General features: G+C 39.4%; 1 protein-coding gene across 2 annotated transcripts in view; it reads right to left on the bottom strand.

Moving 5' to 3' along the window:
- RIF1 (replication timing regulatory factor 1) overlaps window positions 1-17,917 on the bottom strand; it is a 36,426-nt gene that overhangs the window by 1,556 nt on the left and 16,953 nt on the right. Inside the window, exons 16-34 of one of the 2 annotated variants that reach the window (XM_076343194.1) lie at window positions 17,137-17,210; window positions 16,844-17,024; window positions 15,725-15,832; window positions 15,337-15,486; window positions 13,794-13,893; window positions 12,422-12,686; window positions 10,578-10,620; window positions 10,053-10,255; window positions 9,764-9,863; window positions 9,244-9,387; window positions 8,357-8,499; window positions 7,241-7,330; window positions 7,105-7,159; window positions 3,040-5,835; window positions 2,367-2,507; window positions 2,016-2,093; window positions 1,807-1,922; window positions 944-1,097; window positions 544-652 (exon numbers count right to left, since the gene is read on the bottom strand). In XM_076343194.1, coding sequence (XP_076199309.1) covers window positions 544-652; window positions 944-1,097; window positions 1,807-1,922; window positions 2,016-2,093; window positions 2,367-2,507; window positions 3,040-5,835; window positions 7,105-7,159; window positions 7,241-7,330; window positions 8,357-8,499; window positions 9,244-9,387; window positions 9,764-9,863; window positions 10,053-10,255; window positions 10,578-10,620; window positions 12,422-12,686; window positions 13,794-13,893; window positions 15,337-15,486; window positions 15,725-15,832; window positions 16,844-17,024; window positions 17,137-17,210 — 5,050 coding nt within the window. The remainder of the gene's footprint in view (window positions 1-543; window positions 653-943; window positions 1,098-1,806; window positions 1,923-2,015; window positions 2,094-2,366; window positions 2,508-3,039; window positions 5,836-7,104; window positions 7,160-7,240; window positions 7,331-8,356; window positions 8,500-9,243; window positions 9,388-9,763; window positions 9,864-10,052; window positions 10,256-10,577; window positions 10,621-12,421; window positions 12,687-13,793; window positions 13,894-15,336; window positions 15,487-15,724; window positions 15,833-16,843; window positions 17,025-17,136; window positions 17,211-17,917) is intronic. The other variant, XM_076343195.1, reaches the window with a different exon arrangement.

The raw sequence follows: 17,917 nt of genomic DNA, 5'->3' as shown, positions 1-17,917 counted from the left end.
ACCAAAAGCTTCAAGTATCTTGTAGGAAGACCAAACATGAATTCCTCTGTTCAAGCTATCGGGCCAAACTCCCAACACGCACAGGAGATTTCAAATAAAAATCTAGGCACCTGAATCCAAAATGGGTATCCAGGGAGTCGGCCCCCTCCTGTCCCACCCTTCATCTTGCTTGTCTCTGTGCCCACTCAGAACCACAGCAGTTGCTACGGTATTAAACAGCTCAGGAGACATACCCGGTTGAGATTAAGAAAATTAAGTACTTGGAGCCCTGCCTAATTTGTTCTTCGCGTGCTTACGCAAGTTCGTTTAGGGAAAACCAGCATCCTTCCCTCAAAATATGTAACAAGTTTTAAAAAGCCATTGCTACATGGCTTCATAAAGTGGCTAACTCAAACAACCATCTAATGTGCTAATATTAGCTATTAACACACTCTCTTTCTCTCAAAAAAAAAAAAAAATCAAGTGTTCCCATTAGGAGAGAATGAAAGCAGCAATACAAGCAGAAACATCCAAATCCTAAGCAAAAAGCCGGCAAATAGGTACCTGTTGCCAGTTTTTCTTCATCTACAGAAAGAGATTTATCTTCTACATTATTTACAGGCTTTTCTGCATCTTCAAGCGTTGCTACTTCCTCAGATCCTCGAGATTTTACCTGAAGATTTTTTGGGAGAGAACAGATGCATTTTCAGAGGGGGGAAGGGAAAAAAAAAGAGATTACATGGGGGGACATGTTTTAACCTCATAATAAATACAATCATTATTCCCGTTAATAATATTGTAACCAAGTCACCTGTATCTTGAATTCCCATGTTACTTTGAGAAGTAGAGATTATATTTTAAAGTGCTATTTCTAATGGAGGAAAAAACCCATTATTCCTCACGATGGATGTCAGCAGTTCATTAGGCTAATATTGGCTTTTGGGGTATTAAAATTAAACTTTACCTGTTGCTCATGATATCCTTTAAGAGCTTTTTTAACATTGGAAACTTTCGGAGAGCGGATGGGAAGAGTTTTGATTTCTGATGCTGTCAAAGTACTCAGATCACCCACTGTCTTAATGTTCTTTGCTCGAATGAGCTGCCCCAAGCCTCTGGCGCTGAAGCAGGGGAGAAAGAAAAATGGTTTAATATGCTAGAATTTGTGTCCTTTCTGCCTGGCACAACGGAGCAGAAAGAAATCTTACACAAATGCCAATTAACAGGCACATAAGTGAAGGAAAAACAAAATGCAAATGACGTTCTTCTATCTGCAGAAGCACACCTTTTTGCAGCTTATCCTATATCCAGAGAACAGCGTTCTAAAGCCCACTCCTATGTGGTATGAGTGGAAGGAAAAGGAGCCGAGTACACCAGAAAGGCCATCCTGAGCAGTTCCCACTGCACATCTACGGATTGTTGTGACAAGTCGAAATTCAGCTCGGAAAGCAAGCTAGTGAGCACCCGGCCTTTGTACATTTGAAATGTACATGTTTAATTTTTTTTTTTAAATTCCACTTCACCTTCAATACACAGAAAGCTCCAACTGCTTTGTCACAGATCACTAAGATCAGTCTGCTCTGCCATGTGAAGTGGAGAGAGCTCCCCGTGTTCCTGGGTACAAGCTTTTCATAGTCTTACGAAAAAGACCTGAGTAATTCCAAAACAGTTAAGTCTCTCCCCCACCAAACCAACTCCCTCCTTTTAAAAATATTTGGCAAAAGATGTCTCTAAGTCATCACATTTTGCATCAGAAGATTTGGTTTTGTAGGTTCAGTAAGAATTCAGTTTCAATTAAAGTGTAATCTTCAAAAGCAACAATCGACTTACCATATGTTTGATGTAATCTGAGGTAAAATTACATCAACCGGTGCTTTGCAGCCAACTAAGGCAGGATACACGCATTCTGTAGGGCAAGGCAGCGATTCCTTAGCCATCTCCTTAATCTTGAATAATACAGAAAAATTATTAAATTAACTATCACACAACTGAATACAGGAAAAAAATAGAAGAGATACATGAACCAAAGCACTTCTTACTAAACACTTCTTTGAGCTCTTAAATTTAGGGTTACGAGATCCTGGGGACAGAAATCCTTTGGTTGGAGTGGTAATATGCTGGATAGAAAAAGAGGAAAAAAGATCTCTCAGGATCACAGGAATTCAGTTAATCGTAAGATTCTAGCTACCTAGATCTCAGCGTGCATTTGTCTTCAGAGAGTAACAGAATGAGTCAGGCTAAACCAGTTACAACTATTTCTTACACTTACTGATTCTCTGCTCTTACAATTGTTTGCGAGTGACTCTGAACATACACTAAAGCAATGTTACCTATGATAAGTGAGAAACGCAAGTACTTATGACCTACAGAACATACGTAACAGAACTTACCTTAGCCTGAATATTAGATAAAATTTTAAGACTTCGGGAAGATGGCGAAGAAGAATGGGATCTAATAACAGGACTTCTCCTATCTATGTCATCTGCCAGTCCTTCTTGATAAATTGGATTTGCAAAAGAGACTCGACGAATCTGTTTTTAGAGAGAAGTAGTTTTTATAGTATGAACTCAAACCGCCACACGCTGGTGAAGTAAGTCTGAGGAGACAAAACAGCTCAGTTTGAAATAGTCATTAAAGTTCTTGAATGACATGGATGACATTTCACCCAAGGGCAGAAACCGTGGCTTCCTTATTACTAAAGGAAACATTAAATGCATTTTGTAAAAAGCTGCTCAAAATCCAGGGGTAAGACCCTGACTACGTACGCAGTGGTTCTGCAGTAACGTTTGTTGCACTGCAACCCAGGCAGCAGATTAGACTTTGGTGCTCTGTTTCAAAAATAAAACTCCCCACCCTGGGCCCCCATAAGGCAAGCCCGCCAGTGCTTGTACATTACAAAAAGAAATCTGCAAGTCTTCGGCTTCAGCATGAGATCACTTACAATGAAAAAAATAGTCAATAATTCAACATATTTGGAACTCATTACACTATAGACACCGTTACATATCCCAGTTACGAACTGAATGACTTGTGAGTATCACAGAGTGAATCACAGCGCAATACCTTATTAGCAGGTGACAGGGAATCATCATCTTGGTTTCTTTTTACACCTCTCTTCAAAATACTCGTGGATGGAGAAGCTGAAGGAGACCACATGCAGCGTGCCTGCATACCATTAGGGCTTTCATTAACCAACACTAAAGAATCGTGATCTTCCGGCTTTTGAGGTGAATTCACACTGTTATTTTCTACTGCATCTTCTTTGCCTACGGCCATGTTCTCAGGCACTGTAATTTCAGTTTCCACTAATTCCTCCTTCATCTCTTCATCTTGAATAATGCAAGTTTCCCTTACAGTATTCTCAGCTGCTTCTTTATCATCCCGATTGCTTTCTAGCTCATTCATCTGTTTTTTCTCAGGTTTGCTAACAACAACCAGTGCCTCAGGTATCTCCTCCAGCTGTCCATTCTGACTTACTTCTTCCTTTTCTGTAGCTGCTGGTTCTTTGCTTAGATTCCCTGCAGCCAGGCAGCTCTCACCAGGCTCATCTGAAACACACCCAGACAGACGCTGTTCAGATCGGTCACTCTGGTCAGAAGGTTCTTTAGTTTTCCCTATGGAGTCATTGATGTCACCTGCTATACACTCTGGATTATCTAGCTCCTCCTCCACTACAACACTATTTCCTTGCAGATTGTCTTCAGATGTTCTCTCTCTTTCCAAGTTAAATGCGCTGGATTCCTTAGGAGGATGCAATGGAGTGCTCATTGCACAAGGCACCATGGACAAGCTCTCATCAAAATTTGAGTTACCAGACATCTCTGATGTATTTACAGACGTCTGAACCGGGGTGGTTTGGGACTTGTTCAGTTCAGCGGTGCTCTCATTTTTTGATTCAGTGAATGACATTACTTGCTGCTTTGACTTTTTACAACAGCAATCACAGTTCCTTAGTCTTTTCAGCCTTCTGCTTCTTTTGTGCTGACACTCAGGTATTTGCAAAGAGGAACGATCGCCATCTGAAGCATTTGCTCCTGGTACATATTCAGGCAGAACGGTTGAACAACACTCTTCTATGTTTGTTTGCTTCTCAACGTGTTTATTTTCCTCTGCTGCTTTCAGGTCTTGATCAGATACACATGGGTTGGTGAATGATTCCGCCAATGTGTTGTTCTTGGTTTGTTCCACATTTGCATTCTGTGCATCAGGTGAATTCTTTGAGCTGGCAGATCCCACAGCTTTGCTAGCATCTGTAGGAATTACTTGGTTTTTCAGGTCACACGGTTCAGATGTCAGTTCAGTATCTGTGCTGACTTCACAGCTTAGTTCACCTTCATTTGGTTCCAGCAGATTCTTAGCTTCGTTTCCTTGGGAGGACACCTCATGGCTACGGCTTCCTGGCTGTAGATCTTTCAATTTACCTTCAAGAGAATCACTTCTGTTTTTCACTTTCGCAGATCTTTTCTTCCTTGTGCTTTCTTCCCTGCTCTCAGAGCAATCAGCCTCCGAATTTTCTATGCTGGAAAGCAATCCTTGTGAAGCTCTTCTTGTGTGGTATCGTGGGCGTTCAATCTTCTTCTGACCTACTGTATTCGAGCTACAGTCTTGACCTTCCGTGTCAGTCTTCAAGTTATCTTCTGACCTCCTAGCACTTTTGTTCACTTCCTCATCAAGGCCCCTTGAAGCAGGAGACTCCTTTGAGCTTAAGTCCTCTGCAGCAGTTCTCTCAGGTAGGTTGCTTTCTTTTTTATTTGTATTTTCTGTAGTTTTCCCAGAAACAGCTTTCTGCTTTTGGGATACATCATCTTTAGCCTGCGGCGCCTTCTTTTGCCCAGACTTTTCGTCTTCTTTACGTCTGTCTCTCTTTTGGTGGCTATCTTCCTTATCTTGACTACCTGCTGTACCTTCTACAGCTTCTGACCGTCGTCTTGAAGAACGTCTTAATATTTTCTGATTAGGAGACACATGTGGAACCTGACTATCATCACCTGTTAGCTGATCAGACGACACGGTCGTCTCTGGAGGTGTATTTTCCTTAGAATCCGTATCTAATGCCTGGACCTTCTCTATTTCTGCTATCGTATCTTCAACTTTCTTAATTTCTACTTCTGTAGAAAGGAGAGCTTGGGACTGAGCAAGGAGAACATGTTCCACGTCTTCTACTGTAGGAGACAGTTCAGGACTATTTTCCATACTGTTGGAAGCAAAAGACTCTTGTGCGCTTTTCTCTTGTTCTGACCTAATTACCAACTTGGACTGCTTATTTCCGTGGTGCTCCATTTTACTCTGCCTGCGAGTTAGCCTTCGTATTGCGGTAAATATTTGTTCAGACTCAGATTTTGAAGGCTTTTTATTTTCTTCTCCAGATTTTTCTGGTTTAGCACCAGTCTTGCACACATTTGTATTTTCCTGTTTACCTGCCACAGGAGCACTTCCAGATGTCTCTGATAAACAGTTTAATGCTGAAAGGCTAAAGGGTCTGTTTTCTGAGCTACTGAATTTCTCCAAAGTAATAAAAGACTGCCGTCGGCTTGCAGGCTGCGGTGTTCCAGAAATTATGTCACTTGAAGTCGAACCATTGCTGACATTTGAAGTGTTCTCATTCCCTACTAAGGGCTCCTTTGAAGCTGTTTCCACAGTACTTTTTTCTAATGCCTCTCCAGCTGATGGTTCCTCCAGAATCATTTCAGCTGTATCCCTTTTTGACTCTCCCGCACTGTTTAAAGCTGAGCTCTCCTCTAGGTCAGTAACAGATGACTTTTCTACACAGGCAGCATTCTCCAGAGGATTATCTGATTTGCAGTGCTCTGTGATTCCATCTGATTTGTTGGTGCATCCGTCACTCTTTGCATTTTCTTCCTGTCCCAAAAACATGAACAGCAAAGTATTGTAGTTTTGCTATGAATAGAATATAAAAAACAGCTCTGGTGGAATAGAAAACAAACACACCACAAGGTTTTTCAAACCACCCTTCCTTCAGATTATTTTATTATCTGTCCTTCGGTAGTTATAAAAGAAAGATTTTTTTGTCTTTTTTAAAGCCATTTAATCTCAAAACATGAAGAACTGCAAAAATGTTTTATTTAAGTTTTGCAAGAGAGATTAAAAACTGTTTAGTTGTTATGAAAAATCTGCTATAATTTCCCTACTGTCCGTTCGGCGCTACAGTTGATCAAGCTAGCTGTTTAGCCAACTCCTCTCCAAAAGTGAATAGATCTATACTTAGGATTTACAATCCCCCCCCCCGCCCCGGCCCCCAATCTACTATTTAATCCCCCTCAAGCCCTTACAGCTTCATCCAAAAGCAGTTCAGAATGTGGAAACACAGCTAAGCTGTTTAAAAGCATGGTCCACTAGAGTAATACAGAAATCAACATTACTTTCACTTTTAAAAGTGAGAATAGTTCCAGAAAAGCATGATGCATACCAAATGCATCTGCCAGGGAAAAAAAAAGTGTTATGGAAGAGAAGTCAACAGTGTTATGATTCCTAACCTACAGCTAGGCCATGAAACAATTCTTGGAACAGCACCACAGCAAGTCACAGCAAGTCTGTGCTACAGCTTTCGGCTGTTTTTACCCCAATAAAATAGTAGTCGGTGGTAGCACATACACGACTGATCCCTAAGTCCCTGTAAGAGCTGTAGCTATGTAACAAAACTTAACTTAAATACATCCACGCTAAAACCAGTTATATAAATCCTCCCATTTTGAAATTAAGTCAAAATGCTTAATGACTGGCCCTTTCAGTGTAAATTCTATTCTAAAAAGCAGAACGCAGCACACAGAACACTGCAACAGTATTAAATTCAAACCTGGTGAGGAAATACAAGCCACAGAAGCAATCAGTGTATTCTATCGTCACGGAGCCTGTGTCGGTATTAATCAGATGTAGAAAAAATAGAGGAAGCCCCAGAAAAAGATGATCTTCAAGAGTCTTACAGGTTCATCAATACAGAGAAAGGAAGTTATCCCTGTGAGCTGATACATTTGGGGGTACATTTTTTTTTGCTTGAAGAGTTTCCAAAGCAAGCTTAAATCATATCATAACCAGTTTTGCCATTAATTGCCAGAGCTACTGATACAGTTATAATTATATCTTGATTACCATTAGACAATGCGGAATTACCTGAGGCTTGTTTTTAGTATCTTCTTTTGCATTTTCTGTTAAAGATGATTTTTCCCTAAAATAGAAGTTACTTAAATTAGAAGTGTAGCAGAAAAGGAGGACACCTTTAATGTATATACTGGCCACCTTTACTTACAAAGAATGTTCCTGGCTTTGAGTATACTGAGAAAATAAGGTAGTATCTTGTGATGCATCCAAACTGTTGTACATAGCAGGAATACCAACTCTGAAACAAACCGAGAAATTTTATTTAAAAAAAATAAAAATAGAAATAAAAAAGAAGGATAGAGTAGTGTAATGCATTAATCGTAAGCGAGCAGATACTTGTATGAAATGGACTGAACTTCCAAACTCCCCAGGCTACTCGAACTGCAACATGCATCCAAGTCGGGACTGCTGCTCAGAAAGCAGGGCAGCGTGTATTAACTATCGGGAGACTGTGTGACCGCACACTCCGCTCCCTGTTCCGGGCAGAAGAGACAATATTGCAACCGGCTGCTACAGCCTCGCGCTCCAACCGGCAGAGCAAACTGCAAAGCGGATGCAGATCACCATTTATCTCCTTATTTCAAGACTATTTTCAGTCGCCTTAAATCTTTTTTAATTTCAAACATGCTTTTGGGGGGAAAAAAGCTGTGATTGGGATCCCACTCCGCAAAGAATTCATCAACGCATGCTAACTATGTAATCCAGCTGAGTTCCTGTCAAGCACCACTGTACAAGTGTTGCTTACACTGCGTTTTTGCTTCCTGAGTACAGAAAATACTCTAGTATTACTTTCTCACATTAAAGAGACTAATTCTAAAGATTCCCTTGCAATTAAGATGAGTCTTGGGAATATCCTGATTTCTGATACACTGCTGACATAAGACTTCTCTTCAAATTTAGAAGTCTTTCCTTCAGAGCAGGTAAGAAAACCCTTTCATTTCAATGACTTAAGAAAAATGCCATCTTCCATTTCAAATTGCAGGTGAGAGTCATAAAGTAAAGATGTAAACTCCAAATTACCAAACTCCGAACAGATAACAGAGTATATTTAATCAAAACAGGAAATGCAGATCAGAGGATAATCTGGTTGCTTTAAAATAGTAAAGCAAGGAACTTCGTTAGCTTTAAACTTTTTAACTTGTACGGAAGAGTAAGACTTAATTACCTATAGTAGTCTGAGATACAGGAATTGAAGTTATGTCAACCTGACGTAGTCAACGTAACAACATTTCACATTAAATTTAAAACAGAATAAATTACAGACCTCTTTGACCTAAGCACTTCTTTTTGATGTTCCGTCAATATTCTTGCTTTTGTTTCTGGAGGAATAAACACAAAATCAACAGATTTCTCCTCGTCCAAAAGTACCTCGCTTTTAGTCTTTGAAGATGAAAATTCCAGTTTCAACTACAGAAAGGAAAAAAATAACTGGATTAGAAACAAAATAGAGGAATATGAAAGTGTTTTCATAGTTCAGGTACAGCCATCCTAAATGGACCAGTTCTCAAATAACCTCTGTTTTTTCTGCATATTAATCAGCGCAAATCCCTCAGTAGGTGCTGAGTTTCTTTGTGAGTGATTCCCCCCCCCTCCCCCAACACTACCACCTAGGAGAGGTTCTGCAACCCCTCCTCCGTGCCCTCAAGTAAGCTCCTGCACTTCCTTTAGCCTCTTGAAGTTCAAAGCCTGGAACAGATGAAGGCACCTCAATACTCACGAGGATTATTATTTACTGTTGTTTACTAAATCAGTGACTCCTTAGGAATACAACACCCTTCTCTCCCTAGTGCAAGTGACAGATTGGAGCACGCAGCACAGATCTACCGAAACCAAGATCCACCTCAACACCTGGATCTGTCACAACCTGCAACCAGACCGAGGTGTGAATTTTGTATCTGGTTGCCACTCCTCCCATCCATCAAGCAGCCTTCCACGATCCCTCCTTAAAACTCGGCAATCTGTGAACTTAGCAGAAAATTCTAACACGAAAATGTAATTAGAGCGTGCTATACAGCATACGCTTGAAAGAAAAATATTTCAGCATCACAAAATGCATTAATTTTTACTGAGAATTTACAGCAGCATGCTAGATGTTCTGCTGCAGAATATAATGGATTTGATTCTATCACACCTGATCAGTAAACAGCTTACCTTTGCAGACGTTACTTGCACATTACTGGACTTGTCTTTTACTTCGTTTTTTAGTTCACTCGTCTGTGCCAATATAGAGTCTCGTTTTTGACCCAACTTTACTTCCATTCCACTTATCTTTGCATCCAGCTGTGAATGTTCCATCTATTCAAATAAAGATACACGGAATGCATTGTATGAAGAAACTCCAAGCTCACAAACCCATCCCGAGATGTATTAATTAATTTCTACAACTAAACTGTCCCACGCTCCCATTTTCCTCTCGATTACGTAGAGGACAACTTTAAAAAATTAATTATTTCCAACAAGCTAGTAGAACCCCAAGTTTTAAATGCATAAACTGTTAAGAACCAGCTCAGTCTTTTGACGGTGCTTACCCAGCATCGTTTATCGTTCCAAACACGAAGCAAGTGCAGGGTAATCACAGTAAAAATCAAAACTGACCTCGCCACTACCTTCTGAACGATTCCCATGAAATTATACACCATGAAGCACCCGTTGGGGTCAACAAAATATTTACCGCATCAGAGAATGGGCCGCTGTATTCTTCGGCTATCTCAACACTTTCAAAACCAGGCAGCAAGAGTGGAATTTTCTTTTTGGCTTGGCTTAACACAGATCTGCTCAAGAAAAAATGATTTTAAACTTATGGAGGGGTGGGGGGAAGGTACACAACAAGACCAGGAGATATCCCAGCTTGCACAAAAAGCAGAATATAAATGGCAACCAGAACAATACCAATTCATTTGTACATAACCCGACATCTCTTCCTTCAAAAATACATAAACGTAAAAAAATATGTATCTTACTTTAACTCTTCAGGATATGTTAACGACGTAGTCTTCGCAAAGGTTGCATTCCAGAAGTGGGCGCACTGGTTGCGGATCTGTTTGCTCTTATGCTGAAATATTACACAGAGCAACGGAGAAAGCTGCTCTAGCAGTTCGCTGTCGTAAGAGCCAGTGCAGTGAGACTGTAAACACAGGATGATCTCGGCCAGTAGTTTTTCAAGCTGAGGGAGAGAAGAAACAATAGGGTTTTTATTTAATTCAAATATTGCACATATTCACTGTTTACAAGTTCAAAACATTATTATCCCATAGAATAGCATGGCCTGAATAAACAAGTTTAAACGCCACACGACAAGTCTAATAGCTAAGCTTAGTGGTCCTCCCCTCAGCTACCTTTTTAGTAAAAAATGAAACAGTTTAAAAATTAAATCTCTACCTTCATTACATTTTTTAGGTTTTTTTTTTTTTAGAATACAGGATGAATGGCAAAACTCCAGTGTCACACATTTTCCCAAACCCCAGCTTTTTCTCTAGCAAATTTACCTTGTTGATAAGATTACTGTATACTTTAGATACATCAGCAAGCCTGCCAAAACAAACAAAAAAGTTATATTTTGCTGTCTCATTTATCCCAAGCACAAGAATTAAACACATAATGCACTCAAGCACTGCACGCTAGTTTTAGTATACAACTTGATGAAATAATGTTGTGACACAAGCCTCCCATTGGGCGATTCAAAAAATTTCCCGGTGTAAATAGTTTCAAGTAAGCCTATCCTTTAACCCCCACTGATACTTACATGCTAACTTTAAGAGAAACTAATGGAGAGATCAGCAGTAATTAGTACAAACTTGAAGGTTTTCTTATGAAATAACTTCTAACTGCTGCCTTCGTGCTGCTCTTAACCCTCTCCCCAAACAGATTTCCCAGGCCCTGTAAATACCTGCATTAAAAAGCTGAAGTACCACCTAAACTAAATAATTTCATGTAAATAAATCCCTAGGTACACCATCCTGAAAAACGTGAGAAAACTGCATTTAATAATTCATTTTATAAGCCTGTGACCTCCAACCTGAAGAGGTTCCCAAACTTGTATTTGCTTGCATACGCCTTCCTTCAAAAATATACATCCAATGCTCACTTCTCCCTTTTAATGAAAAATTCTAAGAAAGACAATGCTCAAACAAAGGCAGATGAGATGGGATATGAAGAGAGGTGGCGTTCAACTCAACCGTGCACAGGAACAAGTGGATTCTTGCCTCCGAAACAGAGACTCCTGATGAATTTTAGATTAGCGGTAGCAGTCCTGCTTCGAGTTTCAGTAAAAGCTTCAAGAAAACATGTACAGGCTGTCGGGCAGCACCCTATCCTATCCTCCCTCCTCCCAAAACACTCAGAGCTGTACTCCATTTCTTTTCCTTATCCTGAGCAAAGTGTACATCTCTTGCATCACCAACAAATGGGAGACAAGCCTCTGCTGGCCCAGCCCCACCAAGCCCCTAATAATTCCATCACGTCCTGGGAAGAGAAGCCCACAACAATTAAAAAATAAAAAAGCAAAGCCACATGAAAAAGAAACAAAGCGCACAGCAACAAACAAGTATTTCTCCGTACTTCCCTCTGCTTAAAAACTTACAGGACTTTAGTGCACTTCAACTTGCTATTTCTCTTTTTCCTACAAAAATTTACGCAGTTCCTGCCCACTAGAAAACAAATTCCTGTTAATAAATATCTTCACTGCAGTGAAAATAAACAACAGGTGGAAACCAAACACTTTAGTCTTGCAGCGGTGACGATACAGTCACTCTACAGCGACAGCAATTTTAAATACCAAGCTTCCAGAAGTCCTATCGGTTTCCTTTCACGTATGACTGCACAGGTTTGGGTTTTATTTCTAAAGAAAAGCATTACAATGGAGACTGCTACTCACATGTGTGGTTTTTTGAATCCCACTGAAAGTCACTGGAGGGCAGGGCTGCGCCGCGGGCTCTGAGGTAACACACCTGCGCCGTGCCGGTCAGGCCGTTCCTGGCAGCCACCTTAGCCCAGGTACACCACACGCTCAGTCCCAGCACCCCACTTCACAGGCAGCAATTGTAGAAAACAGCAAGTTCTCAGCGACTACCTTACAGGCCCATTCTTTCGGCAGTGTTGGGGTGCACTACAAAAACAGTACCTACTAGCTAGGCTGAATCTAGCCAAATACCTGGTGCTCTCAAAGGTGAGAGACTTGGCAGAAGTTGGAAATTCTTAGCATATTAGCGCCAAGGCTTTGAAACACCCTGAGCTATTTTTAAATACACCGCTTGCTACAGACCACACAAAATTTCACCAATATGCAGCAATACAATGAATCCAGTTTTCCAACCGTTCTTAAAATACTCACTTTGTTTTTTCATAAAACACTGCCAGGGGTTTTGAAAAAATTGCAAACATAGTCCCAATCACTGAAGGCAATGAAACGTGGCTGATGATGTTGTGAAGAATAGCAATAATTGAAGGACCAACAGAGACCAATGTTTCTGAATAGATTTCTTTGGAACTGAACACATGGAAAGAGTTTAGTAACGTCACCAGGAGTTTAAATAGAGAGGCAAGCTTTCCAAGGGGTTCCTTTTTCTTCTTAGACCAATCTGTAGGTGTCTGTGGAGCTAACATAAAAGAGAAAAATAATTTATTTTTCTCCTCTCTAACCAACACACATTACAACAAACCATGTCTGAACTTGCTGTCTACATGAGAAACAGAACTTTGATTCCCAAACTATCCCTACATACAAGTCTTAAAACCAGACCTAACAGAAGACATACATTTTTAACGCATTATTTTATCATACCACTACAGATACGATTCCTATTCCTCTCATTTATGGTTGGTCATGCAAATGACTGTGCTTTCAAGTATCTTTAATGCCTACTTGCAAAAGCACAGCAACCACTCCAGATACTAATGATACACATAAATTCTGCAACAGGTGAGGAGGGAAGGGGAAGTATCGGGTTTTATTAGTTCCTTTATTTATTTGTAAGTGACATTTCATCCTGCTTTTCCTCATCAACATTTCCCATTAAAGCATTTCATTCTTTCAGCAGCCCAACACAATGTCTTAGTACTTTAACAAATTCATATGGGGCAAGGAAATTATAATAAATTTCTTTTTGTAAATAATTTCTTCAGCTTTAATAGTTGTAAATGGGAGTAGGAGACAGACTAAAGAACATTTTACATACAATGACCTTTCGTATTCTGTTAAACCTATTCTTGACTGTTTTATGCAAAGCAGCTTCAGGAGCAGTAGCCTTTCAAACGTTACGTTAACAGTTTATCATCAGTTTTAGGCAGGTATTATATAATTAGACAGTGGATTATCATCAAGCATTACTGCTTCAGATTACATCTGAACAAAGCAAAAGCAGCAGATTCCACATGCAAAAATGAAATCATAGCCAAAATACCAAATACAACTTCAGAAACAAGCAGTATTTTACAGTGAACTGAAAAGTAAAGTGGCCTCAACATTTACATCCATTTCAGATGTATTTTGTCAGGCTGCGCAGTAACTACTCAACTGCTCAACAAATAGAACAGATCCAATACTCAAATATGCATATTGGGTGGTATTTTTAGGTTTTTTTGTTGATTTGTCAATCCCTTCAGCGCTTAGATGTCTCATCCCTTCCGCATCTACAACAACTCTAATTTTCAACCAGCTCTGGAAGAAGGACACAAAAAACCCCAACATTCAAGTATTTTCTTACATCTGTTTTTTGGCTGATATTTAGTACCATATGGTGCAAAGTTGATGCAGTCAACCATAACTGATATAATATGGGTGAGACCATCCATCATTGAAAACATCTGAGGAGGAAACAGAAGTCATCAGCAAAGCCCAAAAGAGCAACAGCGACAGAAAAAAACCAAACATGTTGGCCATTCAGGACAGCAATACAAACAGCTTTTAAATTTAAAAAGCGGATGAAATTTGTCTGCATTATCAGGTAAGACTCAGCTAAGATTACATTTTAAATACACATGTTTACACAAGCTGAAGTTTTCCCATTCTATACAAAGAAGACATAAGCATATATACAATTTAAAGAAGCAAAACAGTAACGGGCAGTGTAAGAAGGTGTTAGGTTTAAGAAGATGCATCAAAAGTATTAAGGTTCAAGGTACTAGCTGTCTAGCAAAACATGTTACCAAATGTCAGCGTGTGCTTAAGTTCAGTTACTGTACAAAGCCCGATTTTCAGAAAAGTCACTGTAGGCATAACAGTAAGGTCATCATTAACATTCAGGAAGCACGATCGACTTCTAGTACATAAAGATGGGTCAAGCTTCCCCCCGCGAATTCATCACAAATTCTTCTAAATAAAAAAAAAACCCAAACCCTTGCTTTTAAAAGGAACATTGATATTGTGGGCCAAGAAACCACTTTAGTTTCAATATAACTTACATACTGAAGCTCTAAATTGTTTAAGTTTGGCTTGCTGAATAATTATTAATTTTTGAAAATTGAAGTTTATCATCAGGGTACAGCAGCATCCAAAGGAAGTTACAGTGATGTAAGCCTCCAAATCCCATGTTTTCAAATTCCATTTTTCCTTCTCATCTGTTTCTTATTCATTCCTTTCACGGTATTTTTTCAAAAGACAGTCAACTTTGAAGCACGAAGGATTTTATGTTCCAAAGCTAATGTTCACTGACACCTGCAGACGCTCTACGTCCCCATATGACTTGGGCTTGCAAACAGGCAAGACAGATAATGTAAAGGCTTCCTCTTTCAAAACCTCTCTCTTTTATAAAACTTGGAAGTAAAGTCTTTAAATTTTAGTGCACGAGGTTGACGGTACCAGGAATACAGCAAGTTATGCCCTCTGAATGCTACAGTGCTACTTGACCCTCCTTCCTAAGCAAAATGCCTGGTTTTGTGGTGTTTTTTAATTCAGCCTGAAGTTACTTTACATATACACACAAATTTCAACCGGACAAATCATATTTACCATTTATTTTCACTAAACCAGTATTAAATAGTTAGAAGACAAATCCAAAGACTGCTTAACTGCTATTTTATAGTCAAGCTTTATAATTATTTTTACTCTCTTCTTTCAATCCATTTCTAGATTAACTCCGAACTCCTGTTAGTAAAAAGAGTTTTGTTACGGCTTTATCTAAGTCTCACCCAAAACACTTTTAAGTTATAGAAAGTACTACATTAGAGTTTACAATAGGTTCTTATATCTAATTTAAAATATATCTGCTAACGTATTTATATAGTTCAATATCACTGGTTTATACTCACTACTGGAGTTTCACCTTCTAGCCCAGATATTATTTTGGCACAAAGTTCTTCACAGCATAGGTTTTCTTCTGCTGTTGCAACTAAAGCAGCACAGCGAGCAAATGCTCTATACAGCTCTGACCAAGTGCGCAACAAGGATTTCATAGTTGGCTTTAACAACAGAAAGAAAAAGTTTATAAATATCAATGTCTGTGCATAGAGATAAAAACTTGCTTTAAGTTTTCTTCTTCTGTCAAAACCTACGTAACTCAAGAATTCCAACCCTGGAGCAGTGGTCCAATGTATACACATATTGGTAACTAACTCCACTCTGAGATTACCAGATAGTGCTTTATAGTTTTTATAAGCCCCACATTGTTTCTCATCAACGTTATGCATTCACTGTTACCTGTGGAAATTCCTTCATGGGGAAGATAAGTGATACTGGTAGCAACAATGCACTATACACAGCGTTGAAGTTGTGTTCCAGTGCATCACCCTGATTTACTTCATTCGTCTGCAACGAGGAAACAATTTTCTGGTTAAGGAAGCTGCAAAGTTTAGACGACAAATAAAGCTACTCTAAATACATTTATTTTGGACATAGAATCCATGCAAGCTAAATTGCCAGTGGTGTTTCGAAATAAGCTATTCTCCGTTCTTTCAAGAGTTCAAGCTGATCCTACTATTTAGAGAGATTAAAAGCACTGTTTCTCAATTCCAGAATAACTTAATTCCAAGAATAAAACCAATCAGTTAGAAAATGTCTTACGTATTTTCTACTTATTGCAAGAAGTGATGACAGCAACCTACTTAAGGAACCTAAAACTTTCTGCATGAATTCTAAGATTTTTAGGTATAACGACTACACAAGGATTAGTTCAACAACTCCTGGATCACAGTCCACGTACTTCCAGTAAGTCATCTGCGGAACCCGTTGAACATTACGGTTTATATGGCTTTCATTAGGGCTTCCAATCAAGAAGTCTAACACTAGTAAGAAGCACTGTTCTAATTACGTCCTAAACGTCGCAACTCAGTATTTATTGTATTTTCACATAAAGCAAACAGGCCTCTTAGTATTTAAAAGTTGAGGTCCCAAAGGGCAAGTTTCCATCCTTCGTAGCAGCAAGACTATGCTGAGGAGTGAAGGCTTGAAGCGCATCTATAAGCAGGTTTATGATCTTAAAAAGAGAGAAAGACATTCCCCACACTATTCTGGACACTGTACTCAAGAATGCTCATTCTTATTGACTGGAATCGCTTTAAACCACACTTTGGATCACTACTCCACTACTGCCCTTCATCCTACCTCACTGCGAATGTTCATACTCCCGTTAGGGACTTTTTAAAAAAAAGTGCTGCACACATTCCAGTTTCACAAATACTACCAAGGCTTATGTAATTTCACCATCACTTTGAGACATGCGATTCCTAAAAACACGTTAAGGTAAAAGATCAGCGCAAGGTTTTCCTGTGGTTTTTCTTGGGAGGCGGGAATGGGGAAGAGAATAAAAAGACACTATACCCGATTAATCCATTCGGTCAGCGGATTAACCACAATACTCCACATTCTCCAGAGATGCTCCTTATTTTCCACTTGCTTTGCACTCTGATTAATAATGCAGATCACAGATTCACTGAAAGCCAGTGGAGATGTAGGCCCAGACAAAACATAGCCCACGAGCGTTTCTAGAATTACGAAGAATCTAGGGAAGAAAGTTAAGTAGGTAAGAGAAGTTTTTCCTAACTTCAGCTGAAAAAAAGTCTATAAAGTCTTCAACTATGGGAAGCTTGTTATAACCAAACGCCACCACATACCTCTCATCTGTTACACAGCATCCCAGGAGGTTATTATGGAAAGGCAGCTGAATTAAGAACAAAGCTGGTGTTCCCTTGTAAGAGAAATTTAAGAGGTCAAAACAACATATACATCGATCAAATGAAATGGTTGCCTCACTCACATGTGTATCTATATGCTATATGTAACCTTAAGCCAGAAATTTGCAGTTACGAGAAACTGTCAGTTCTAACACTTCAAAAAAAAAAATTTGGACAAAAAAAAAGCTGGACACCTAAGCTTCAGCAGAGTACCAATTATACTACAGTTGAAGCAAAAACCTATTCTGTTTAAAAGACTGAGTTTTATAGCACTTAGTCATTGCTGCCTTGACATTACAGGCGACACGATAAGGTAGGTGTACGTAACGCAATCAATGTGTATTATGATACCTGGAACAAGATGGAACAACCTGAGATTTGCTTATTTCAAGGTTTCAGCAAGACATCTTTTGGACAACCTCTGTTACAACCTATCAGGAGTATTTCAGGTTTGCTAATGTTAAAGCATTTAACAAAATGCATTGAATACCCACCAATTAAAGCTTCAAACACCTTAATAAAGTTTGACTCTTGTACCTAAGTCAGGAAAAGCCTCCAAATGTAAACAACACACCCAGGAAAAAAGCTGGGGGGCATTTTGAGAGTTAAGCTCTTAAGCCAACTCTGGTAGACAAAGTTTTATACTACTCGAGTTGAAGCATTTGCTTACTCTGCTACACTTAGGTCTTCCCTCACAGCTATCTGCCTGCTTTTAAAGGCC

Source organism: Aptenodytes patagonicus, chromosome 6 (genome assembly GCF_965638725.1).
Source record: "Aptenodytes patagonicus chromosome 6, bAptPat1.pri.cur, whole genome shotgun sequence".
Lineage (NCBI taxonomy): Eukaryota > Metazoa > Chordata > Aves > Sphenisciformes > Spheniscidae > Aptenodytes > Aptenodytes patagonicus.
Note: the sequence above shows the minus strand (reverse complement) of the source record. Positions and strands in the feature narration are given on the sequence as shown.